General features: G+C 40.9%; 1 protein-coding gene across 1 annotated transcript; it reads left to right on the forward strand.

Moving 5' to 3' along the window:
• Positions 1-1,431: 1,431 nt before the first annotated feature.
• cdh31 (cadherin 31) lies at positions 1,432-25,923 on the forward strand. The gene is made up of 18 exons (XM_084021225.1): positions 1,432-1,703; positions 3,713-3,827; positions 9,307-9,395; positions 10,361-10,573; positions 11,854-11,976; positions 14,136-14,291; positions 16,897-17,041; positions 17,283-17,455; positions 18,031-18,159; positions 19,632-19,817; positions 19,985-20,229; positions 22,075-22,217; positions 22,348-22,439; positions 23,086-23,218; positions 23,477-23,695; positions 24,399-24,529; positions 24,721-24,864; positions 24,966-25,923. Exons 1-18 carry the CDS (start codon positions 1,653-1,655, stop codon positions 25,176-25,178), a joined length of 2,700 nt encoding a protein of 899 aa, XP_083877351.1. The 5' UTR covers positions 1,432-1,652; the 3' UTR covers positions 25,179-25,923.
• Positions 25,924-27,678: the final 1,755 nt, after the last annotated feature.

A 27,678-nucleotide genomic window follows, 5' to 3' on the forward strand; every position in this document is an offset into this window, starting at 1 on the left:
CAAATGGAGTTAAACTGATTAATTATTTCTTTCAAAATTCATTCGTTGAATTGTCCATTTTAATCGTGCACGTAATGGACCACATAAAATTCAGAAATAACTGTATTATAGTGTCACATTGCAGCCTATTAACCTATAGTCTGTTAGTCAGCTGATGTGCAGACAGACAGGGGAAGAGGAGAATGGATGGATGAAGGAAGTGCTCTTTTCTTAGCAATTAATTATTCATGTTTATCACTACAGAAGATGACTTCAGTGAGCACACAAGAAAGTGGCTTTTAAGACTCGGTCTACAGTCTATTAGCAGATGATTTTAATGATGATGTATTATGTCTAATCTTAAATGACACTGAATATAGAGGTAAAAAAATCCAGTTTGGGTTATTCTGACATTTTCCGTCCTTCATCAAATATTTGCTAAAAAATCTGTGGTGTATGGCATTCTGCCCTCTGTCTTGTCTCCCAAGTATTTAATTTAGTTCTATTGCAATGGGGAGCCTGAAACTCGGCTGGTTTCACACTAATGATGACATCATTCCTCTACTTGGTACATATTTGTTTCTTGATGAACAACCGTGCTTTGAATCCCACAGGATGGTGTAAAATGGGATTGTTGCATCAAATATGAAAATATGTTGTCAATAACAGATATAAGTACACAATGAATACACAAGTCTAGCATGTGTGTATACCTGTATAGATCATTTGCACTGTGACGATCAGTTATTTGTACCTATTTTAACTGCTGTCTGTTAATCACCAGTTTTCTAACTTTACTTATATATTCCACTACAGTGTTTGAATAGCGCACAGCTTACTGACACATTCAGTATTTTAGCAGACAGTTACTTGGTCTTTATTCCACACTTGCTTTGGCAACGTAAACGTATGTTTCTCATGAAAAAAAATTACTTTTGAATTGAGAGAGAAAGATTGTTGTTAATGTTATTGTTCATTTTGTATGCATTTATTTTAGTGTACTTGTTTAATTCTATGTATGCTTTGGCAATATTGTTAACCTGACGCTAATTAACATTAACATTTAGGTCATTAGGTCGTTCATGCCAATAACGCATAACGAAATTTAAAAAATTGAGAGAAGAGAGAGAGAGAGAGAGAGAGAGAGAGAGAGAGAGAGAGAGGGAGAAGGGGTGAGAGATAGAAAGATAGAGAGAAAGCGACAGAGTGAGAAACGGGGGGGGGGGTAAGAGAATGCCATTAAGCGGAAATGAGACAGAAAGTTGCAGAAAGCTCTTCTCTTTACGCGGTCACAGTTAATCGCTCTAAACTGCTGCCAGTGAGTGTGCAGCAGCTTATGTGTGTGGTGTGTGGTGTGTATCTGGTGTGTATCTGGTGTGTATCTGCTACCGACTAATGAGCAGGAAGTCACAGAAACTACTGGTATCTGTCTCTTCAGGTGTGTTCAGCCTCTATGACCATATGAGGAACGCGGAACCCGCGCACCTGTAGGCTGACGTCATACGCCGAGAGTACCTGCAGCAACTCGTCCGACTGAACTCAGCCAGTTACTGAAGCTAACTTCAGGAGAGAGGACACGACGAAGATTATCAAAGGATATATTCATAAATCATTTCACAAGTCCGTTCCCCTGCTTTCCGTGCGAGGAGTGCTGCCGGAGGATTTACACACAGATGGGGACAGCTCGGTTCGCGCTTTGGGGCTTTTTAATCGTCGTTTTTCAGGTGAGATTTCCTGCAGACTGAACTCTTCAAATGGCTTCCACCCATCTCTGTCGTTCCCTCGTCACGAGAAATGATTAGTAACTTGTCTACATGTGATTAATCACTGTTTAGTGTTTGAAAACCTTAACTTTTTGGTAGTTTTAAAGTAACTTTCGGATATGCAGCATTGTATTGGATAACGTTACTCTTATTCCTTCACAACACTTGCCGCGGCTCTGCCCAGCGCTTAATTTACAGGTTGTTGGGCGGGTGATAATGGCGAACTTGTCTTCTAATAAGCGCTGCTTCGACCATTTAATACGTCTGAATTAAACATGACTTGGATACTAATAGTGTTGATGAAACCAGAAGTAATTTTAAAACGACGTCAAGGCAAATGTGTCATCTCTGACACACAGGGCAGCTTGAAATCGCCATTTTTCAGTGAGTCGTCCTCCCCTCGGGAGCCGCTGCGTCTCCGCGGGCCTCGCCCTACTTCCGTTGATGACGTCGGCAGGTTGAATTCCAAAACGTTTCGATTGGATTGATTACAAACGCATTCGTCATTAGGGACGAACTGTTTTCCCATTATTTTGCAATTCATTTGAGGCAATCAACCTTCTTATAATATAATATTCTTGTAACATTTTTACAGAATCAAATGTTTTTAGACAGTTTCAGACTTACAGTTATTGATATACCTGGAGCAACAACTTTGATAATTCAATTAATGCTACTTCCAGATTTCCTGTTTTATGTACGACTGGTTGTATAGAAGTCTATGAGAAAATGGTCCTACTTCTCTCTTGATGTATTATCTCAGTAAACATTGTAAACATGAGTTTATGGTCTCAATCACTAGTTTCAAGTCTTCTTCAATCCAGCATGATGTTCATTTAGTACATTATGGTCCATTTAGAGTCCACCAGACCAGAAAGCTGGGGATGCTTTAGGGGGCGGGGCTACCTGCTGATTGAAGGGTCACTGACAGCCTCGCTACCGTCTCTACCATGCTACCAATGCTACTAATATTACATTAGCACTTAGCTGTTCAGTGGATCCAGATCCAGTAAGGTTGCAGCTCGAGGTGCCGCTCTGCCACTTGTGTTCATCAGATCTATCTGTCGCTCCTCCACAGTCCAAATATGGTCTCTTCCTTCTCTGGTTGCAAAAATTCAAAAATGTTGAACCGAAGGCTACAAAACTGTAGTCCACAACCCAATGGGTGACATCACGGCGACTACCTCCACTTCTTATATGCATATATATGTCTATAGGTCTATTAGTTGGACAAAACAATGACAATTTAAAAGACCTCCCTTGAATGCTTGTTAAACATAGACATTTTTCACCTTTTTATGAATATTTCATAGACCAAACTAATGCATCAATTATACAAATATTTGATAACCCTGAATGGACCCCAGTGACTCCTTTTTTATGGCCTTTTTAAGTGTATCTACCTCTGTTGGGGATGTCACTAGTGTTGAGTAATATATTTAATACCATGACTTCCATTATAAGCGTCTTCAACTACATCTCTTCTGAGACCAATCTGTTAGTGATTCCCAGAGTAAACAACAATCACGGGAGAGCATCATTTAGTCACTATGCAACAAATAGCTGGAATAAACTTCCTGAAGATGTAAGACTTGCCCCAACTCTGACCACTTTTAAAACTAGACTGAAAACTGTTATGTTCACCATAGCTTTCTGCTAAATCGTTTAATGTCTGCACTGTTTTTAATTATTGCAAATATGTTTTTATTCTCCTTTCTTTCTGTAATGCATTTTTAAATGTTTTATTATTTTCTTTTTTAATTCTTCTATTTTTTTTCTTTTTTCTTCTCACTTTGTTTTATGATGTGAAGCACTTTGAGTCTGCCTTGTGTATGAAATGTGCTATACAAATAAAGTTGCCTTGCCTTGCCTTGCCTACATCAGACTGAAAAAGTTTTCTGAAAGCCTACTGATTACATGTTTCCATCCATTCTGATTATGACAATTAAAATGTTGTTTTCCCCTCTTAGGCCTCTGCTTTAGAGACTGCTGAAGAGCCAACATGTGTACCTGGATTCCCGTCGGATACATTGACTTTCAGGGTGTTCAGAAAGCACCTGCATCGGGGCACACGCCTGGGAAAAGGTATGAACATTTCAGGAAGCTGTATGATGTTGATTTCCAACGCTCATCGTGAAATCTGAATTATATTTAGATTGTACATTCTAGATCTAAACATTTTATCCATAGACCGAAGAGTGAAGGCATTGAAGCTTTTCTAATGTGCTCCTCTGGCTCCGATGACCTTCCATAGATTATCTATTCACATTTTTCTCCTCCCAAAACAACTTAAGGTCACAGCTTGCAGCTTCTCACTCTGCACCTCATGTAATGCTCCAACATGCTCTGCAGGGTAAAACAATGTCCCCGAGCCTGTTTTGCAGGCTCTGTTTTATCAAATACTCAAAGAAAAGGAGCGCTACACAGCTGCAGTGTTGCCTGTTTGTCAGCTCATGGAAGTTTTCTGTCTGTCTGTTTGTTTTTTCAAACTCTCTCAGTGGAATAGCTAACTATGTCTTTGTCTGATTGTCACTTCTTTTCTTTTCTTAACACAAGGTGATACTATAATGAACCAGGCTTCTGCTTGGTTTCTAAGTCTAGCTGTATAACTTGTTTGACAACAATTAAGTTCCACGCTGTAGTCTTCTGAGAAATATGGATGTAGAAAGTGTCTTTTGTCACCAAAACATATAGAACCAAAAGCAACAACAAATGCAGCAGGCAAAGCAAGCAAACATTTGACTTCACTCTACTTTGTACCGGAGTGCAAGTTTCTAATTTGTTGGTAAGAACAAACACAGCCAGCCAGTCAGACGTTGAAAAAAAGCTGCTCCACTGTATTGGCTATTGTGTGCAGGGTTGCTGAACCCTGGAGCCTATCCCAGCATGCATAGGGCCAGGGGTGGGTGGGGGATGGGGCACTGATAGGTAGAGCTTACTGATAGATGTGTTTACTTTTTAGAGAACGGAGAGTCTGTAAGCTTTCAGGTTGTCTTGATAATGTTTAGTGGTCATAAGCTGTTTGGTGCGGGGTTATGGCAGTTTTACGGTCGACTCCGCTTGTGTGTTTATTGGCAGAAGCGTAGTTATATCCTCCTGGATGAGTACGATGCCAGGTGTTTAAACAAGTACTGTACACCTAAACCTGTTTGTTTTTTTTTTTTATATATAGCTGTGAACAAAATGACTACTGTGATGAAACGGATGAATACCGCTGTTAATAACAACATTTCAAATTTATAAATATCAGTTTTCACATTTCAATACTGTTTTATATCAGCCCTGATCTACAGAAGGTGACTGCTCATATAAAGTTGACTGGTTGGCACTTATCTATGTCATGTCATAAAATGTATATTTAAAAGAAGAAAACCCTTTAATCAGTCACTAGCCATGTTTCTATTCAATTGTCAAGTACATTTTTAGCAAACCTTTAAAATATTGCAAAAATAATGATGAAAATGTTTCCATCAACTTGTTGTAAGAAACAAAACAAGTCGGCTTGGCTCTCTTTCCCGTCTACAAGAGGAAAATGGAGAGCGGTTGTCAGGAGTTTGTTTCAATAGGGTTTTATTTGTTTCAGTTAAGTGTTCTATCAGTTGGACATGTTTCATCCTGCTGTCCGGAGTAAAGACGAGCATTCACACGTTACGGCAATATCTGAGATGCCGACAGTAAAATGTGAGTTCAGTGTTTGCTGCGTGAGAATTTATTTGGCAAATGTATTTCCATAATCCATGCGGTGCATTTTCGATAAATGCAATACCACACAAGCAAGCCTAGGAACCTTTTTAATAGTTTTGCATTTGAGGAAGTAATATCTAATTTTGCCACTTCCATTCAGTTCATTTTTCTAATGCGATACTTTAAAATGTAATGTAAAATATTAGTGTGATTTAAATCCTATGATATTAAACAACCGTAGGATTGAAGAATATCCGCAATATCCAATTATTTTTGCCCAAACATGTCGGCACTCAAATATGCGTATATAAGTGTGTTCAAGACTGTGTAGGATTTGTTCTTCCCGAGGAATATCTGTTTAAGCTGAAGCTTTCAATCCATGATGCTGGATAGTTAATTTAAAAATAATGCATCATGTTTTAATTATGTTTTGTGAGTCGAATCTGAATCTGCAATCTGTAACATTTCTCTCAGGTAAATGTAGTAGTGCAGTGTTTTCCTCCGATGTACACAGCAAGTAGTATATAGTGGAGTTGTATATTTGTTTTAGTGCTTCGGGTGTTAGTATATATTGGAGTATAATGAGTTAGAATAGAAACATGATCCAATACTTTGCCCATTTAAACATAATAATGAACACATCGCTGTCAGCGGCTCTTTAGTTGAGACTTGGGTGTGTGAGGGGCTGACAGTGGGACTGTCATGGCAGATAAAGTACTGCTGAGCCGGTGTTGTGTATGAAGTTGTTTGTGTGAGTGGCTCTCCAGAAAGCAGCCACTGCTCTAGTTGTTGTAATGCCGGCGGGTGGTAGCTGCCTGTGACCCAGCCTGTGGATGCCGACCTACAGTTTGAGGTGGCTTTACTCCAGAGAGTCACCATGTTGTTGAACATTTGGGCCGCCTCCTTCATGGGGTCCGGTTGGAGCATTATGAGAACTCAGCCATGATGGCACTGGTGAAAGTACGGCTGGGACAGTATCTCTTTTTCCCTTTCCTGGTGGAAAATACCTCAATTCACAAGTGCGTATTGAACTGTGCATGGCGTACCGTACAGTTCAATAGTATATTGAGAACCGTTGCATCCCGAGCACATTTGAAAACAAAGTTACAAAGTGTCTTGCATGGTTGAACTGGGAACAAAATATAATGGCATGCTTGCAAAAGTCGAAAGATACATTTTGATTTTCTGTCACTGATTCTATAAGTGATATACTTTTTCAATACTTTGCCCAAATAAAAACCTGGTAATTAGTAAACAAATATGTTTCTTTAAATGACTGCAGCTAATTTTTGTCTATGTCAAATTGTGAAATGACTTTTGATAATGTAAACAGTGTGTTTTTAATGACCAGTAGGCCTGTTCGATTAATCGATTTTAAATCGTAATCGCGATTATGTAGTTAGGACGATGTTAAAAACGTGAAGCTCGTAAAATCGATTTTTTAGTTAAGTTAAAGTTCTGCACTTTATTCATTCATTTTTGTTTAATGGACACATCTTAAGATACATGTGAAAGTGAGGTTTTTATCTTAATCCCAAAGGGATTGTTTTTTGTTGTTGTTTTTTTTACAAGAGGTCTACAAGAAGATAACATGGAGCAAAGCCAGATGGCAAAAGTTCATTAATTGTTCTTTATATTAATCCCTTGAGGGATTTTTTGTTTAATAAGAGCGAGGTTTGCACTCAAATCCCAATGGGGAAATTATTTGCAAAATGTTCAATAAAAAACAGCATATTTGAAATAATTTCTCTGCCTTTTGTCATTTCACAAAATAATCGTAATCGTAATCGAAAATCGGATTTTGAGAGAAGAAAATCGAGATTTAATTTTTGGGCAAAATCGAACAGCCCTAATGACCAGTTATAAATTCATTGCAATACCGAAATGTTAGCAACATTAAAAAAACAAATTAAACATGAATTCTACCACCAAACCACCGCTACCAAAATATGCTCCCAAATTTAAGGCCTCAATGTTTATTTCAATATTAATCAGTCACTTTTCGTAATCCATATGAACCTTTTCACGTTGTCATGAATAAAATCCAAGGCACAGCATTTAAAAAGGAAATGGCACAGAGAGTAGTGTGGAGAAGCTCTATTGCTCTCGTGAAACATGAGAGCAGAAGATATTAATGCTTGTGTGTGATTTTATCAGTGGTGCATGACTATAGAGGAAACACTGTCCATACTGTGCATCACATATTGAAATGTTTGTGATGTTACTTGCAGGTGAATGTTTCTTATTTTCTCAGCTTTCAAGGCAGTTAACTGACTGATAAAGTGGTAAAGTCTGGCAGCAAGTGTTTCGTGGACTTGAATATAGTTATTACATTCACTTTAGTTAGACTTTAGACTTGGCCGGCATTTAAATGAAGGCCCACTGAGTTCTCTAACGTTAAAGTTTGGTTATCTGGACCATCATTTCACGATATAGCTATAATTAGTTGTCCATGAATATCAATAGAGAATAACGTCAATGGTATAAGATCGATCTAACCTAACGCTGGCTTGTTCAATCTACCTGACTCCTTACCCCGCTCTCCCCGTCTCTCCTCGGCTGCGTGTCGCTCAATGATTCTAGAGCTTGTCGACGTGTCGTCACTGTCGTGTCAAATTAAAAGCCCTTGCAGAGTCGTGTATCTATCACATTCATAAAAGTCTGAAGCAGCTGTCTGAACCCCTGTTCTTCTATCATCACCACCATGACATGGCTAATCTAGTTTTGTTTGGTGTTGGAGTTGCATCTCACATTAGCAGTCATTGTTTCATTGCAAATCAAGAACATTATTAATGTGCTTCCTTTAGACAAAATGAACTCATTTCTCAGTTCACTCATCCTCAAATGGATGTATTTCACTGTCAAACCTTCCTCCTTTGTATGTGTTGAACTTGTACGCTTGACCGGCAACACTGGAAATTGACTCTAGACCAGAGTTTGATGTCGGAGCAGGTTTACTCTGAATCACTGTTTGCCTGGAAGAGGCAGTGATGACTAGGGGTGTCAACGTCTACACGTGTAAGCGGGTACACGGATAATAAATCAATAGAAAAAGCAATAACCGTTTACACGTAATTTTTCCTTCTCCTCGTTTATTTCTCACCAATATATACACCTATAGTATTTTTAAGGGTGATAATGTTGCCTGAAAGCTTCAGATAATAACATTAACTAACTATACAATTGAATGTTCCCACGAGTGCAGTTCTCCGCATACATGATGGGGCACAATGTTACGTTGAAAAAAACCTGCGGCCACAGCCAGTGTCGCGTGACTTCAAGTTGACTCGGGGACGCGATGGCGGCGATTATTGTGTTTTTCAGACCAGCAACACCACTTAAAGGCAAGACAGCTGCTGTGTAGAATAGGCTGCGGAGGACTTGAGAAGAGGGCGGCGCTCATCATCTTCTCCATGTGCTAATGTCATCCTGCTGAAAATAAAAGCTGTTAATGGCTTGTTATTTTAGCCTTTATTGTTTATTGTTGGTTGGTGTTCTGTGTCGGCTTTTTACGAGAATAACGTTGAATAAACGTTTTTCTCTGATAACTACTGGAATGGCTTTGATTTAATGGGATTAGAAGGTGGTTGAATGGAAACGGAACCCTCTAGTGGTTATATGGTGCAACTGCGATAGAAAGAGATCATACATTTAAACATGTAACCGGGTAAACGTCGGTTAGAAGCCCCGTGTACACGTGTAGAAAAAATTGTAAACGTTGACACCCCTAGTGATGACATGTAATGACTTCTCTAGAATTGTCAGATTTTGTGAAAGGATGTACATTACTTTATGTTCTGATGACTTGCCAATGATTTCTCTGTTTTATCTGTATGTACTGCATTTGTAATCGATGACTATTTCTCCTGTCCAATTCCAGTGGGCTTCACTGACTGCACGGACCGCAAAATATTCCTTTTCAGCAGTGATAGCAGCCACTTCAGGGTGCAGCCGGACGGCACATTGACGGTCAGTGTAGTTTAACAGACTTTTTCTTCTTTCTCCAAAAATCCTCCATGTTCTTCAAACATCCATGTGAGAGAAAATGAAATTTATCGGCAACAATTCAGGTGGTTTAGCTCAATTATGCAGTAACAATAACTTGAAAAAGCTTGTCCCATTAAGAATCAAAGTGAGAATCAATCACCCTTACACTAAACCCTATAGAGATATTATCGGAGTAGAGGGGACATCCCCGTTCAAATCAACATAGCAGGATGTTCAGAGTGGTCATGTGTGTACAGTTTCCATTGCACCAGTTATGGTTACTTATTAGGTAAACCAACTTGCATCAAGGATCTGGCTCACAGGTTTACAGTAATGACTCTGTACAGTAAGGATCAGTGGACTAGTTAAGTTAGGAAGCAGCGAGACTACATGAGTCACATTTAACAAAATGAATGCGTCATCCTCACTCTTATCACACAATAAGAAACTACACTGATATCGCCAGATGAGTGACACCTTTGTTCACATCATTTTCTGTAATGAGTACAACATGAAAGCAGTGGAAATAGCAAGCTAGCTCGCTAACTAGCAGACTGCTATATAGTTAGCTAATTCTGTCATTCTTTAATGCTACACTGGTTAAATGAGCTGAGCAGCAGGCTGGTGAACTGTGTCTCCAGAGCAGTGTCCTCTGTCTTCCTGATGAGCTGTGACACTTTGCTGCTTCAATTGCCATGTTGTCACCATGACAACTAACATTTTATTTTGTACTAGTGACTTGACTACTGAAACCTGTTACATTTCCATTCTACTCCTATTCTATCATCTAGCTCTGTTGAGGGACCCCCTACATGTACAAGTACACCACAAATTGACCTGAACCCACCTGAAATGTTGCAGATGTTGTTGATCTGTTGTCTACCCTACCCTAAACACGTTTTTCATGGCGGTTTGACCTTTGCTAATGCGTGTTTTTTCCCCTCCAGGTCAGAAAACCGTCTGATATTCATCAGGAACGGGAATTCTCTATCCACGCCTGGGACTCGCGTCGTCGTAAAGTGAGTGTTCCTGTCAAAGTATTGCATCACAGGCTTCACCATGGACCTCACCAACAAAATGCTGAGCATCACCAGGGAGATGGCAAACAACAGAACCATCAGCACCACCATGCTGAAGTGGACTCTGCTAATAACACAGAGGTAGGATGAGAGACACTTATGAAGGGGCATGAAGGAAACTTGCATTTTAAATAACACTCATTCAAAATGTTAAATGTATCAAATGTATCAAGGGTCTGCAACAATAGACTTTGTTAGAGGCAGTTTTGACAGTGAAAAGGCTCTGCATGCAAAGATCTGTCTGTTTATAAAACACTGCCCCCCTGTGGCTGTGTCAAAGACTCACTGGTTCAAGTCTTTTAAAGGCATTTTTCATAGCTTAAAGCAGAGGTGTTCAATGTTTTGATGTTTTCATGTATAACAGTACTTCGTAATGATGTAATGCTAAGTCATTATATTTTTTTTGACAGATTCATATATTTATAGATCTTTTAATCAAAATTTCACCTCATAACATTTTATAGGACAATTTATGTTATTTTATTATAGTTTGCATTCACGTTAATGTGTATTTTTTGGACATATCATTTATGGGATAAAAAAGGTTTGGATGAAATAATTTCGGGGACCCCCTGCAGTAACTCTGCTGACCCCTTAGGGGTCACGGACTCCAGGTTGAAGATCTCTTAAACCTTAAAGTCATTATACATTTTTTTTCTACGCTAACTAAATGTTACTTAGTCTCTGGTCCTTTTCCTCTTTGCAATACTAAATGTTATTCAACAAGACAATACTCTAAAGTATATAATGGTGAAAATAGTTGAATGCTCATGTAATGTAACGTGATACTACGGTACAAGTGCCATTTTAACAGGTATTTTGCTGATTATCGGGAATGTATCTTGAATCTCTATTTTTTGACCAGGATAAGTGTGACATGAAATGTTCATAAAGTCCCATGCCTGTTGAGAAGTGATCGGCGTTCCCACAACCCCGTGTCCGTTACTCCGTAGCCACACCTCCTTCAGTCCCCTCCCCCCCTCAACTCCTCTGCTGCATTTTTCTTAATGTGCTGAGAGGAAATGCTCCAGCAGAATCTGAGGGAGAAGTTGATCTTAAAGGCTATTACTATTAAAGTAGGTTGCTACCAATTGCTAGTAGTTAACTTAATTATCTCAGTCAGTCTGCATTAATCTTGTTTGGTTTGAGCCTTGAGTCCTTCATAGCATGCTGTCGGAGTAAGCCCTAACACCTGGAAATTAGTTGGCATTTTGCACTTTTGGGTTTTTGTGTAGATGCCCGAGTAAGGTCTGTGGTTGACACAAGCTTAAAGGGACAGTTCATCCCAAAATCAAACATACATATTCCTCTTACCTCCCATTCCACTCTGACTACAAATGTGCATCATCTTCGATCAACAGGTGCCCATTCTGCATTTTCCCAAGACGAGCGGAGGGCTGAGGAGGAGGAAGAGAGACTGGGTTATTCCTAACATCAATGTTGAAGAGAATAAAAGAGGACCTTACCCCTTAGTAGTATCCACGGTAAGAGGAACTAAATCCCCACGGGACTACTAATTTGATACTGCACTGCATTTTAAATATTTGTTTCAGCAAAGGATGACTCATTGTTGGTCTTCACTGCTGTCATTGAGCTCTTTTTTTATATTATTAATATAATTTTTTAAGCCTTTGTTTACTGTACATTCAAATATAGCCTTCTATTTTGTTGTGTGCATATCCCCCCTTTCCTCCCTAAATGATGCCTTAGTTTAAATTATTTATTTTCTAACTCTTCAGTTGTGGTAAAACGTGTAATACCTTGTTTTTTTAAGACAAAGTTGATTCGATTCACAGGAGAAATTGCAATAATGAAAGATCATAGTTGTTCCTAGATGCATCTGGCTGGCATTGTCCTGTTCTGAATAGTCTGAATAGCCTAATCTGAAGTGCCTTAAACTGGCATTCTCTCTACTGGCCATCAGGGGGCGATTCCTGGTTATTGAATTTTATTATCTCAGTAAACATTGTAAACATGAGTTTATGGTCTCAATCTCTAGTTTCAAGTCTTCTTCAATCCAGCATGATGTTCATTTAGTACATTATGGTCCATTTAGAGTCCACCAGACCAGAAAGCAGGGGATGCTTTAGGGGGCGGGGCTACCTGCTGATTGACAGGTCACTACCAATGCAGTTATCTACTAAGATGACTTCAACACTTGGCTGTTAAATTGACCTTGAATCATACTTCACACCAGAATCCAAATGGATCTAGATCAGGGATGCAACGGTGAAATTGGACAGGGGGCCAGATTTATTTCAAGTTAGACCTCAGGGGGCCGGATTACACTTTCGGACTGAAAAGGCCAAACATTGACTCAACACATGGATAGGTAGGTTATTTGAAATTATTCATGAAGGCCTACACATCAAAAAGAAATTGCATCGGCACCAAAATAGCCTCACAATGAGGCCTAAATTACATACATTACAAAGGAAGATGATTGACAGGCGCTCTCCTTCATACAATCACGTGCACACTACATGGCTGCACCTGATTGGACGATCGCTTTCACAGCTGTCCTGTCTGCTCCCGGATTTCAAACCGACCACCATGGCGGCTCGTTTGAAAACGTTCTCTTATTTTACGACAATAGTTCACCGAAACGTGTTTCTGAAAACATTTTAAGCGAGAAATAAGCGATGCAGTTGCTGAATCTGTCTTTATTTTAGATCGACAACATTCAGTTTAAAAGATTTTCGAGAGCTTGCGGGAGGCAGCGGCGCACCGTCTGTCCACACTCGCCGTGAGTCAAATGCATTGCAGGGCATACCGTAAATCCTTTAATATAGAACTCAGCCAAAATCTTCGCGACGCGAACCTGACTGAATGAATGGGAAGGGTGGAAATAACGCTGCCTGTCGACACTTGCCCGGCCAATGTGACTGGCCGGTAATAGAATACAGGCCAGTATTAGAGGATTTACGGTATATATATATATTTTTTTTAAATAGATAAAATAATAATAATAAAAATATTCTCCCCTTCTTACCCGTGGGCCGGATGTGACGTACAGTCGGGCCGGGTCCGGCCCGCGGGCCGTAACCCTGGCATTCCTGATCTAGATCCAGTAAGGGTGCTGCTCTGTTGCTTGTGTTCATCAGATCCACCTGTTGCTCCTCAACAGTCCAAATATGGTCACTTCCTTCACAGGGTGCAATAATCCAAGATGGCGACAGCCAAAATGCCAAACTCGAGCCTTCAAAACCGTAGTCCACAAACCAAAGTGGGGGCATCACCATGACTACATCCACTTATGTACAGTCTATGGGTGCACCATGGCTGAAATACTGATGTTCCTCAAATATAAATGCAGTTTATCTCAAAGACTTCAGCACTACTGAATTAATGCAATACATTCAGTTGTTTAAAGATTGTCGTTTGTTTTTAGAGCAGAAGGAATAACCTCTCTGTTATAGTAGTTACAGAAGATTAAAGGCGATTCTATCTCGACCACCCCCATTACATAAACGGAGAAATCAACACAGAAAGCACAACAGCCTCCCACAATATCATAATATCATAATGACATTATATTTATATAAGTAAAGTATCAGCATTATCATAAACTGTTTTGCAGTATTGTAACTATTGTTGCGGTCACTAAGAGTGGTATAACTCGGGCCTGGTGTTGTTTTTCCAGATCCGTTCTAGTGAGGATAAAGAGAAGAAGATCTATTACAGCATCACTGGTCCAGGAGCTGATCAGCCTCCTCTTGGCTTTTTCACCATGGACAAAGACACTGGTGTTCTGTACCTTACACAACCACTGGATAGAGAGCGCCAAGACAAGTATATGGTAAGCATCCTCTCTTCAGTTTTATACACTCTTTTGTTCAGTTATTCAGATGATAGGGAGTCATCTGAACACACTTTGTACTCTTCATTTCTCTTCAGAAGTCATTAGTTAGGAATTAAAGGTGCAATATGTAAAATTGCAAAAGTTTAAAGCATTAAAAATGGTGTCACATTACTAGCAGAATGTGAAGAGGTCAAAGACGTCTGTGTATTAAGGCAGGAACACACCGGCCCAACCGTTGGACGTCTGAAGCGTTTGGAGTAGGGCTGAACGATTTATCGTTTTCTGACCGAAATTGCGATTTCAGACAACGCGATCATGTGATCGCCAAAGCTGCGGTTTTTGCAGCGCTCCTGACTCACCCAGGATCTGTTGTCAACTATTTTACACATGCCGTCTCCCGACCATCCTGCCAAGCTCACCAATCAGACTACTCGTGAACAGGTCACGCTAACCAATCAGTATTAACCTGCTCCGTATTTGTAATTAGTCAGAAATTACTTCAACTGGACCAGAAGCGGAGTTAGGGGATTTAATCGCCAAGAAAAACAGCACGTCCGTCATTTGGGAGTATTTCGGGTTTGAGGCTGCAGACGTGCACCAGAAACGGGTACTGTGCAAAACCTGTCGCGCTAAAGTTGCAACATCCAGCGGAAACACAACCAATATATACCGGTGATATAATCTCCCGCGAGAGGGTGCATTTCACGGCAGGGGCGCTGATTACGGCACAACACCGGCACTTGAAAAATCACCACGGACATTTGCATGACGCGTGCATGACGAAAAAGTCCGGTGACTATGATGATCAGGCCCACTGTAGCAAACAGACTACAATTACAGCATCTTTTGCCAGTGTAACTCCGTACGATAAGAGCAGCGGAAGACACCGGAAAGACGGATTTAAAAACCTCCTCCGCACGCTGGACAGATATACGATTCCCTCCCGCACCGACTTCTAACAGGTTGCCGTCCCACAGCTATACGCGGAGTGTAAAGAAAAAGTGGTAAGCCATAAATGAATGACCCACCTATTTTAATGTCTGACATATTTTTTAGAAGGGTCATTTTATTTCAATAACAGTTTTTGTATTTGATTTACAATTAAATTATTACAGTTAAGGATTTTTGCACATTTTAAGACAGTCAAAGATGGCTCTTTTAGTTCATTTGTAATAACTGCCATTGGTCAAGGACTTTAAAGAATGAACATGCATGTTTCTTGTTAATAAATTCATTTGGAAGCAATTTTTAACTTTAGTCCTTGCATTAGAGTTATAGCATTCAATGTTTTAATGTTACTGTACATTGTGAATATTGCACTGAAGCTTGATTTGAAGGAAATCGTGAATCAAATCGAAATCGCAATATCTGTCAGAAAAATCGCAATTAGATCTTTTCCCAAAATCGTTCAGCCCTAGTTTGGAGAGTCTCGGACGAGGTCGGGAACACATATGTTTGGTGTGTACAGCTGCGTCGGAAGCTTTCGGAGCCGCGCGGACGTTGTCTGATCAGACTGAGCATGCGAAGTCTGAGGAGGTGGGCTGTTGGACGTCTGAGCCATTGGATACTCTGATTGGCGGTGTGCTAGCGAATCAGAGTATCCAATGGCGGTGTGTGGGCGGGGCGGAAGTGACGATGGTACCAAGACTGTGTGTGCATTGTTTTTATCTGCACTCCGTTCCGTCATTTCCTGTTTTCCTGTTTTGAAGTACTGGCACGAGACAAGTCACACATTTTCCTCAGAGGGCTTTGTACCATACAACATCCTCTGTACCAACACCCTTCACCAAATAAGGATAATCGCCCTGAAAAAACCCTCCAGTCCATAGAATGAAGAGGTAGCGCTCCCCCGAGGGCTTGTCAGTAACATCTATGGTGCATTTGAGTTTTGGAGTTTGAATTGAATTTAAACAAAGTGGCAGAAAAAGGAGAACTCTCCTACCCAGTGCTGGGAGACTGTCTTGCTGGGAGTACAGGAAGATGGAAGGAGCTTCCCTTAGTAAGGAGCTCGACTTCAGCTGGAGAAAACCATGGGGACTGCTCCTCACCCCCCTGGGGTTTTTGCCAGTTAAATCTGAGCAGTTACAGCCACTAACTGAAGGTCATCCCCCTGAGCTGCCGCAAGCTCTCCTTCCCACGAAGCAGTTGGTGGGGAGCAAACAAAAACAAAAGTTCTTCACTGGTTTCTGCCACCCCTGGCCAAAGCCATTAAACAGTCTATAACAACATAACATTACACAGAGCGTTCAGCCCGCAGTTAGTGTCAAGTTAGTACGATGATGGACGAATGACGAAAACTATAAACGACTCCACACGTGAAGGTTAGCAGTGTTATACAGTAGATTGGTTGAATGTAGACAGCTAGTAGCTACTCATTTGTACTAATCAACACAATCACAGATGATTTTTTGGAAAGTTGGTCACCTTGTTGGTACATCGCTCCTTCAGAATACTCGATGTGTGTTTTGACTTCATTAATAAAGACTACAGAAGAACTTTAATAGATGATGTAGTCATAAGGGCATGGAGAGAAACGATGAAGATGAACACAACCAGATATGTCCTGCATGTACAGTATAACAGATATGTTTGTCTTATACAGTTCTATGCACATGCTGAATCGGAGGGTGCAGGAAATGCCGAGGACCCCATGGAGATTATCGTGAAAGTAACCGACCAGAACGACAACAGACCTGTTTTTGAACAAGATACCTTTCTGGGAGAAGTTGCTGAGGCCTCAAAAATAGGTATCATCAGTGAATCTCATTTAAACCTGAAGATGTCTGTTAGAGTTCTACAGTTTGTTTTGCTTTTACAGGACAAAAGGTTAAATGTGAACATCAAATCGGATTTGACACAAGACGGAACGAGAACATCATTGCATCATTCATCTATCTTGATTATCTTGATTTTGTCATGTTTGGATGGCTAAATCTTAATTGAAAATGCTGAACACATATTTTGCAATATGGACTTCCCTCTCTCCAGGCTTTGAGGTGCTGACGGTTGTGGCCACTGATATTGACGAGCCAAATAATGACAACTCGGATATCAGGTACCGTATTATGAGCCAGGATCCAGTGTTGCCCAGCAACTCCCTTTTTGCGATCAACCCAGTCAGTGGAGTCATCAGAGTCAATGCTGGTGGACTCGACCGAGAGGTGAGTCTCCTCAAACCTATCTCACTGGTCTTTCTTTACCAGTGGTGATCACGGACGAGCTCCCAGGTCTCCAGTCCGACACACTCAGATTTTTTCATCATATAAAAAAGAAAAGAAGAAATTTGTAACTTTCCATCTGGTGTCAAACCCCAAATGCGTCTTGAGATTACTTTTCACATGAATGCTATGATTATTCATTCGGACCAACTCACTACTTCCCTCAGTTTTGCATTAAAAAGAACATTACTGTAATTTTCAAAGACACAGACAATGCAACGATGATCAAAGTGACTGTGGATCTTAGGAACGCCCCTCTCCCATGCAATGGAAGCTGGGTTCTGTTGCTTTTATACACTATAAATGTTCCTTGTTTTGTTCTGATGACCATGACTTGAGATGGTGTCATCATGTAACGTCACACCAACTGGGACTCATGGGACTATCATTGGTTTCACTGCTTTGTTTTTGATTAATGGACTCTGCTCCAACAGAGACTGTAAAATGACATATCATAAATAAATATCATGTTTAGTCTTCCAATGGTTGAGTTAAACTCATTGTGTCTCTCCTAACAGAAATATCCGAAGTACACTCTGATTGTGCAAGTGGCAGACTTGGTGGGAGAAGGTTTGATTGCAACAGCCACAGTCGTTCTGACCGTCACAGATAGCAACGACAATGCTCCAGTCTTCAGTCAGCGCACCGTAAGTACATCAGTCATGACTGGAAGTGTATTGTTCTCTCAACTCTTTCTCCAGTCGGAGCTCAGCAACCATAACTACTGTCGGTACAGCAGATTTATCAAGTTCTCATCATGCTGAAGTAGGGGTGGCGATATGGCAAAAATATCATATCACAATTTTTTTCAGGCAGGATCACGATCCACAATCTCTTTTGCAAGTTACTGAACAGAACAACCAAACTAATTTCCCTATTTAAAAAAAATATAGCCCTACAAGGTAACAAAACTGGCCTAAATGATCTTTATTCTTTCAAAGTACCTTTTCGAACAGTTTTGAATCAAATGTGCAAGTGCAATTCTTCAAAGTATCAACATCTAACAAGAATTTTGACATGGTTTAGACTTTTAATCAAGTACAATCAGAGACTTTTGCATAACTCCCAAAATGCTACGTAACATTAAAACAAAGTCTTAACATTGGTAGAATTGTAACAGTCAGTTGCTTATTAGACACAGATCCTCAGCAAAACCAGTCTATTCACTTTGTTTTTGAGGTAGCAGAATGTATCCTTCTCATAAACATGAGAAGTAGAATAGAAACAAACAGAACAAGACATCGATGAGGAAAAGGCAGTTTCAAACAATATAAACAGTACATATTCCAGGCCCTTAGGTGGCCCTGTTTCTGCTACAAAAATAAACCAAAACAGAGGAGAAGAGTGCATGTGCAGAAAGCTTGCGCGCTGTATTCAAGCTGTCCGTAATCCTTTTAGCTCAGCGCAGTGACGGAGGTACGGAAAGGGTATTAGGGACACTGTAGTTAAAAAAAAAACAGAGCCGAGAGAGGGGCTCACAAAATTGAGTATCAATTTTGCTACTTTATAAAGTCGCAGATTTGCTAGTTTTAAAGTAGCAAGCATAGGCCGCCGTTGTTGTTATGAGACGTCGCGGGGAAGAAGTCAGACTAGAGGGTCGACGGGTGATGACATCATCGTATGCCTTTTTGCCGTCTACACAAAGACGAAACGGAGGGGTGGCATTATGTTCTTTTTCATCCTGGGACCTGGTTTCCAAAAAGTGCGTTTACAGGCACCAAAACGCCGGATCCATGTGGACGGCCCAAACGCACAAGACTTCTGCCTTTACACACAAAAAAACTTTTCCGTGTGGACTGTAGCACGGTAATAACGACCTCTCTGTACAGGCAGATCGCGGAGACATTTTAATAGTTCACAATCTAATATCTTCACATCGTACACCTATGCTGAAGCAGTTTCCATGGGACTGCTAGTTAATGATGGTGAGTGACTGATGTCAAACGGAGCATCCCATAGCTGGCCACGGCAGTAATGACTGCACAAAGATGCACATCAGGAAACTAAGGCTTACAGTTGGGGGGGGAAATAATAATTCTTGTTCACACGCAGCAACCTTTTTTCCAATGCTTATTTTTTTGTTCGATGCAGTCTTAACTCTTCCGTTGCATTCTTCCAGTATGAGGCAACAGTTGAAGAAAACAAAGCGGGCGCTCAGATCCTTACGATGTCGGTAACGGATAACGACGATGCACATTCCCCAGCCTGGAACGCCAAGTTCAAGATTGTCGAGGGTGACCCTGGAGGACTTTTCACCGTGAAAACAGGAACTAACAAACACGAAGGAATCATTTCTACTGCCAAGGTAGGAAAAAAAGACACAATGTTTAACTTGAGATATCTATCAAATGTATTTCATAAGGTGTTTTTCCAGCATTTTTTTTTTAGATAAGTCACTGTTATGTGTTATGCAAGTTAAAAACAAAGTTAAGAGGGAATTAGAGGTTTGAGACGCTGTGCTTTTCCTTCAAGGGTCTTGACTTTGAGAAGAGCGCGCAGCACACTCTTCTGGTTGCAGTGGAGAATGAGGTTCCCTTCGCCACTCCGCTGCCCACCTCCACCGCCACCGTCGTAGTAACGGTGCAGGACGTCAACGAAGCCCCAATCTTTGATCCAATAGAGAAGCTTGTGTCAAAACGGGAGGACCTTGCGGTCGACAGCGATGTGGTGCAGTACACGGCGTCCGACCCAGACACCGCACGCAAACAGAAAGTCATGTAAGATCAAACTCTGATGTCCCTTGTTATTTGGATCGTGTATTTTGGGGCGGTTGTGGCTCAGAGTTGGAGCGAGTCGTCCTCCAATTGAAAGTTTGGTGGTAGTTCGAATCCCAGCTCCTCCAGTCTGCATGTTGAAGTATCCTTGGGCAAGATACTGAACCCCCAATTGCCCCCAGTGCTGCATCATTGGCGTGTGAATGGATATGAATGAGTTAGATACTGATGTGCAGGTGATATACATGCAGGTCTATTTAACATAGACACCTCAGAAGGGCAACACCGAAACGGCTGTAATCACACCAAATGTAAATGACCAGTCTGCATACAAAGTCAATGCAGAGATGCAAATGAATACCAGTGAGGTGAATACCCACAATTCACTTTGTGCAAGTTGAAATTGAGATGTTGCTGGATATGAATTGGAATCATATATCCTGTGTCTGTGGTCAGAGCTCTACCATAGTAGCTCCTATTAGTGTTGATGGAGCAGCTACAATGTTAGCATAGCCTAGAACCCATCAACCAGACTCCATTCAGAAAAAGCATTTTAAAAGTGGTTATCTTGTCGTCTTGCAGACAGACCTAACAAAGCAGACATGTTACTGATCGCCACCATCGTCCTCATGATTATGCAGACGTGTATTCTTGCTAAATTAATTCAGCTTGGTGAAATTGACCGAGCACAAGTGATGCAAACACAAAAAATGAACTAAGTTTGGTGAGAACGCAGCATAACATGGAGGCTGCAGACCCTCCTCACTGTAATTTCCAGCACATCCTATGTCAACACTTTGGTGCTGAAAGAGGAGAACTGTATAGGATGAGCAGCTGTGTGGACGGTGGGGTGCTTACAGATGAGGACAGTTAAATGATGGGTTTGTATGGATTATAAATGATTAGTTTTGCTGGGGTTTTGTGCTGATGGACCCATTTCCAATCAACGTCATAAAAAATAGTGTGCACGTCGCCAACGTAAATGTGGTTTTGTCATCCAGACGGGTTAGAAGCTTGGAACACAGTGATGCTCGTTATATACACCAGAATGCATATTCCAACAGACTCAAGTTCTTCACAATTCACACAGGATCATTTCAGACCAACAGATGTGTCGGTTTAAACGGAGACCGTGTTGACTGGTGAATTTCAGCTGATTTCTTTCCATCCTTGCCTGTGGGTAACTTCAGTAAACGGTTGGTGCAGATTATAAGTACAGATGGATTTTACGAGGACACTGACATGTTCTTTTGGTTTTTAAACAGCTGACGTCACTCCAGTAAATGGTTGGCGGAGATAATAAACACGGGTGTAATTTAAATAGATTGAAGGCTTTTTCCAGGACACCTACATGTTTCTAACAGCTGCCATCACTACTGGCAACCACAATACATTCAGTTTAGAGTCATCAGTGTACACGGTAACTGGTCAAACCCAAACACCGGCCGGCATCGTCTATCAACATGTTAGACTGTTTATAAAACTCTAGAAAGTCAAAGGTGTCTGACGTTGTATTCATGATCACAGATAACTGGTCGATCATCAGGTGACTTGATGCTCGTAATGTCTCGCTGGCGTAACGTTACATGCTCACTATTTACACACTTCTGGAAAGTCAAGCGTTTGTTTACATTGCATTTGTGATCTTTGGTGGTTAATGTTCCATGGAGTGTAATAGCTTAGATATGAAAAGACATTAATCATAGTTCCATCCATCCATCCCTCGTCGACCGCTTTTCCTGTATTCAGGGTTGCGGGGGGGCTGGAGCCGATCCCAGGTGCTCACTTTAATCTGTTCACTTGCATAATACTTCTGTTTCTCTCTGTGATTTTCTTGTTAATATGCAGGTACAGAATAATTCGAGACCCTGCCGGCTGGCTGAACGTGAGCAAAGAGACGGGCCTGATTAAAGTAAAGAATCAAATGGACAGAGAGTCTGTCTTCGTCAGGGACAACAAATACACAGCACTCATCGGTGCATATGACAATGGTAAGGAGGAGGCTTGCTTGTGTACAGGCTCATCAGGGTGTCTGCACTGCTTTATGTCTAACTGTGTGTGTGTGTGTGTGTGTGTGTGTGTGTGTGTGTGTGTGTGTGTGTGTGTGTGTGACCTCACCAGATGACATCCCAGCCACAGGAACCGGTACTCTAATTATCCAGCTCGAAGACGTCAATGACAACGCCCCCATCATTCAGGACCGTGATATCAGGGTGCGTTTCCTCTCCTAAACACTTAACCAGCTGTAATGTTTTTAAATTGAGGTTCTGGTGCAGAACTTGTCATCTGTGATGGGTGTGATTTAAAATGTATTGCCCAGATTGATCATATATAGCTTAAGTAGTTTGAATCAGACCAAACGTGTTACATTTTCTGTCACCCGTGATGATGGGCTTTAGAGGCCTAACACCTAAACTTGGGGTTCTCTGCCTGCTGCCCTACCGTTCATGTTTAGACAGGATGAATGTACAGGCTCCGCACACCATGTATATTGTGTATTTGATTGTTATGTTTTTTAATTGTGTTGTGTTTTTAGCTTTGCATTTTCTAAAAAAACGTGACCCTTGTACGGTCACACTTCCTGTATTTCATTTCACCTTCGATGTAATCATAGTAAAAGAGAACATACTGAAAAGCAGATGTTCTGGAAACCTTTTATGACATCCCAGAGTCGCAGCTCATCTTATTGTTAAACATACATTGAGACAGGAATGTCATTGCGTTTGCTATGTTTATATATTTTTGTTTTGTATGTTTATTTCGTTCACTATGTTGTGTTTTTGTGTGGGTTTTTGTCACCCATTCATGTTTGTTAGTAATATGTTGTTGATGGTGAAGTGTGTAATTGTGTTTTCTCAGGTGTGTAACAAGGAGACGGCTCCTCAGCTGCTGTCGGTGACGGACAAAGACGGACCGGGCTTTACTGCTCCGTACAGCGTCTCTTTACAGGGCATGTCGAAGAGCAACTGGACCGCCAGGATGAACGAGTCCAGTATGTACACTATTAATGGCAAAACGATTTATTAGATCAAGCAAAAAACCACATGAAATGTTTTTAATTGTTATGGAAGTCGACACCCGAGGACAAAACACCCAAGCACCAGCTGGACAACAACACAGCAGAGCCATTTTTTTATGATATGTGGGAGAACATAAAAAAAAGTCATATATTTTCACAAAAATCATCAGAATTTTATATCGGAGTTGTTTGTGGAGCTAGAACATTGATTGATTCTCCTGTTTGTTGCAGAAACCGGCATCATCCTGACTCTAAACAAGGAGCTCTCCAATGGACAGTACAATGTGGTCCTGAGTGTTGCAGACAACCAGGGCATGTCGCAGGCCAGCAGCATCCTGGCCACAGTCTGTGATTGTACTGGGGAAGTAGTGCATTGCCAAGAGCGGAAGGCAGCTGCTGCTGGACTGCCCATGATCCTGGGAATACTAGGAGGCATCCTGCTGCTGCTCAGTAAGTCTGAGATATGATTTTATTCATTAATGTAAAGATGGTTTTCATAATTTCATGTAGTGTAGATGCAAACAAAAGAAGTCAGAGGGTTGTGTTTCTGACTACATGTGGAAAAGCAATGGCAGCAATAGTGGCAGGATTAGTGGTTCCTGATCCTAGATCCACCAGGAAACCAGACCCCGTCCTGTCTGGGTTCATGACATCATCACCAAGCTGGATCCACTGGATCTCGTTAGACACACATCAGCTGGTTTACTACAGCTGGATGAACCAGAATAAACCATTTAGCTGTGATTTAATATCAATAACCATAAAAAGGATGCTGAAATAACTCGGCATAATAACAATGATGATCAGTAAGAAGTGTGAAGTCATGCTTTGTTAGGTCTGTCTGCAAGACGATAAGCTAACTACTTTTAAAACGTGTTTTCTGAATGGAGTCTGGTTGATGGGTGCTAGGCTACGCTAACATTGTAGCTGCTCCATCAACACTCCAAATAAGGTCATCTTATATTCAAGGCATCTGTATAGGAATCAAATATTTTCAAAAGATATCTGTCCCTAGTAATGATGAATACTTTTTATTATTATATTAATGGTTACCGGCCCAGTCTTCAACACGTTCCCCTGCTGTCGGACATGTTGGGACTGGTGGCGACTGAATCCTGGGTGTTGGATGAAACGTTGTGCTCTGTGTGTTCAGTGCTGGTGCTGCTGCTGCTGCTGTTTACCAGACGGAGACGAGGAGAGAAGAAGGAACCCCTACTGCAGGACGACGACGTCAGAGACAACATCTATTACTATGATGAAGAGGGAGGTGGGGAGGACGATCAGGTAAATGAAAACTCAGTTGGGACAGATTTCTTTACGAGGAGGCGGTACATCAGTCAGGAAGAGCAACCGTTGGTGTGTAGATTAACGGAGAAGACAGTGTTCCATATAGAAACCTAGATTACATGGATGGTGTGAAAGCACACGTGATTTGGAGGTATCTTATGTGTTAACCTGCATGTGTTCCCCATCAGGACTATGATCTGAGTGTTCTCCACCGAGGTCTGGACAACCGGCCCGAAGTGTTCAGGAACGATGTAGCGCCAAACTTCATGCCGGCTCCTCAGTACCGGCCTCGTCCCGCCAACCCAGAGGAAATCGGCAACTTCATAGATGACGTGAGTAAAATATTCAAGAGCTCGTACAAACAAATTAAAATCGCACTTGATTAAAACAGGTCGTTTGTGAGATGATTAATGAGAACATACATTCTTTGCAGAACCTGAAGGCAGCCGACAACGACGCGACGGCGCCCCCCTACGACTCCCTGCTGGTGTTCGACTACGAAGGAGGAGGCTCCGACGCCGGCAGCCTCTCGTCTCTGAACTCGTCGAGCAGCGGAGACCAGGACTACGACTGCCTCAGTGACTGGGGACCCCGCTTCAAGAAGCTGGCCGACATGTACGGAGGAGGAGACGATGACATGCTGTAAACGTCCCAAAGAAAAATAGCGTGGAGAGGCGTCTGCACATACGGCTGTGTGAATGATAGATTGACGTAAGCACGAACTGATGAATGAGTGCATGAATGGGCCCACACACATCCTGTTCCTGTGTGTGAGGATTGTTGTCACTGCAGTCCTGTTAGCTGTTAACAGCCACTCCTCACAAGCCAAAGGACGTTTGTTTTTTAGACCTGAGACGTCCATTTTGAATGGTTCAGCTCCGTCTGTCCGTCAGATCCCTGTTAAGTTCAAAGCTGAAGACTATCTACACTTTTTGTTGATTTCCTGTTGCTCCATTGTCAGACTCAATATTGATTCATGAATTGAATGCAGATATTTCATCCTGCGTTGTTGCCTACTGAGCAACATTGGATATGTACAGATGCTTGCAGTTGCACTGGTAACGTTTGTGTAATTTTAGTGTGGTACTTAATGTTTTTGTCTTTTTTTTTTTTATAGAATTTGTACAACGGCTTCAGTTAAATTTAATTGATTTGTGTTTGAGGAATGAAATGACAAATAATAAAGGGGAAATCCAGGTAGCCAGCTCGGCCACATCAGCCTCGAAGGTGTGGTCAGCCACTTCTAACTAAATGCTTCTTAAGAGTCTGAGTTTCGTCTTTATCATACTGTACTGTCAAAACACTTGTTTGCCGTTCGCTCCAGGTCTACTTTATTGCTAATGCTTTGTTGATTTGGATTTTTTTTAATAAAGTTATCTTAATACAATAATTCATTTGTGAATTGTTTTATTTCATTAATGCATATTTCACTAAAACACATTGGATATCTAAAACTTGGACGTGGGGAGGAATGTAATAAATGAGCTCTATTTTTATGCTTTTTTTAAAGCACTCTGGTCTATTTTAAAAGCCCACAGGTTAATTATTGAAAGACTTAAGTGTGAACCACAAATGCTGCTGTTTATTCTACAGATGAATCGTGAAGTTAAAAGTGTGAGTAGTTGGTAATTATTATATTGAGTAGAAACAATATTTCACAACTGTGTTGCGGTTATTAAATGTATTTATGTAAACAGTGGTGGGGTGGGTATATACATTTATGTAATTACTGTAATCTTAATTACTAAGTACAATGTAGAAGTAACTCTACTCCATTTTATAATACTTCTACTTCTAATCCACTACATTTTAGGCTACAAATACTTTGCAGAACCAGATTAAAATAAAATGTAATCAACTAAAGTATATTGACTAGCAATATGCGAAGTACTTAAAGGACCATACCAGTGTTACCACATTTATTATACATTTTTTAACGTTTTGTCCATATTCAATAAACGTTCCAGAAAGTACCTGGAAATGTTTGGCAAGGTTCGTTAAAACTCACCTCGTCACCTTAAAATCCTCCTTCTAGCTCAAATTCCAGGTATATTCAGTTCTTGAAAGGAACTATTTTTTCAGGCGTAAAAACGTTCAGCTTCTGTTGTGATTGACATTGAAATTTAGACCTCGGACTGTGAATGTCGTACCGATACGACTCAACAGTCGCTTCTTCCAGTACGTCTTCCTCATATTCATACTGGGAGTGTTGGGAAGTTACTCTCTGACCAGTTTCTTCTTCTCTACATTGATTTGTGGATCGTAAACAAACGTTGATTGTATATCTTACAATTTTGTTTATCTCATCACTTCCTAGTTACAAAGTCCAATCAGAGCCAGCCAGAGAACTTTCGACCAATGAGATGCAGCCAAGGGAACATGTGATCCTTGTGCCGAGAGAGTGAGCTTGTTATTGAGGTCGGCTATGCTGGAATGATACTCTTGAAATTGATATTAGCGGCTAGCTCCACTTATTTAAACTGGACATTATTTAAACAGCCGAGAACTTGATTGGATATCAATGTGCACATATTAATATATATTATTAGAGTAATACAGTAATTTTAGATCAAATAAACAACCCAATGATTTCACTTGGTTGAAATACATAATTCAATTAAAATGTATTTATGGTAATCATAGCCCAACATCAAAACCCAGAGACTGTAGTCTTTTTACACCGCTTCAACATGAACGGATGTTAAAACAGGGAGGCTGGGCTCTACTACAGAAACACTGCAAACACACCGATGAAGACGGGACGTGTCGGAGACAGGAGGAGTCCAGAGTAACCAGTCTATCACAGGGCTGACATGTAGAGACAGACAGGTAACCAGTCTATCACAGGTAGACATGTAGAGACAGACAGGTAACCAGTCTATCACAGGTAGAGATGTAGAGACAGACAGGTAACCAGTCTATCACAGGCAGTGTTGGGAACGTTACTTTGAAAAAGTAATTAGTTATAGTTACTCACTACTTGTTCCAAAAAGTAACTGAGTTAGTAACTGAATTACTTTATAATAAAAGTAACTAGTTACCAGGGAAAGTAACTATTTGCGTTACTGTAAAAAAAAAAAAAGGTTGCTTTATGTCAAAGAATGTGGATTTTTCTTGTAATGAGATGGCAAACTGTAGTCTTGTAG

This window comes from Eutrigla gurnardus (assembly GCF_963514095.1).
Source record: "Eutrigla gurnardus genome assembly, chromosome: 11".
Lineage (NCBI taxonomy): Eukaryota > Metazoa > Chordata > Actinopteri > Perciformes > Triglidae > Eutrigla > Eutrigla gurnardus.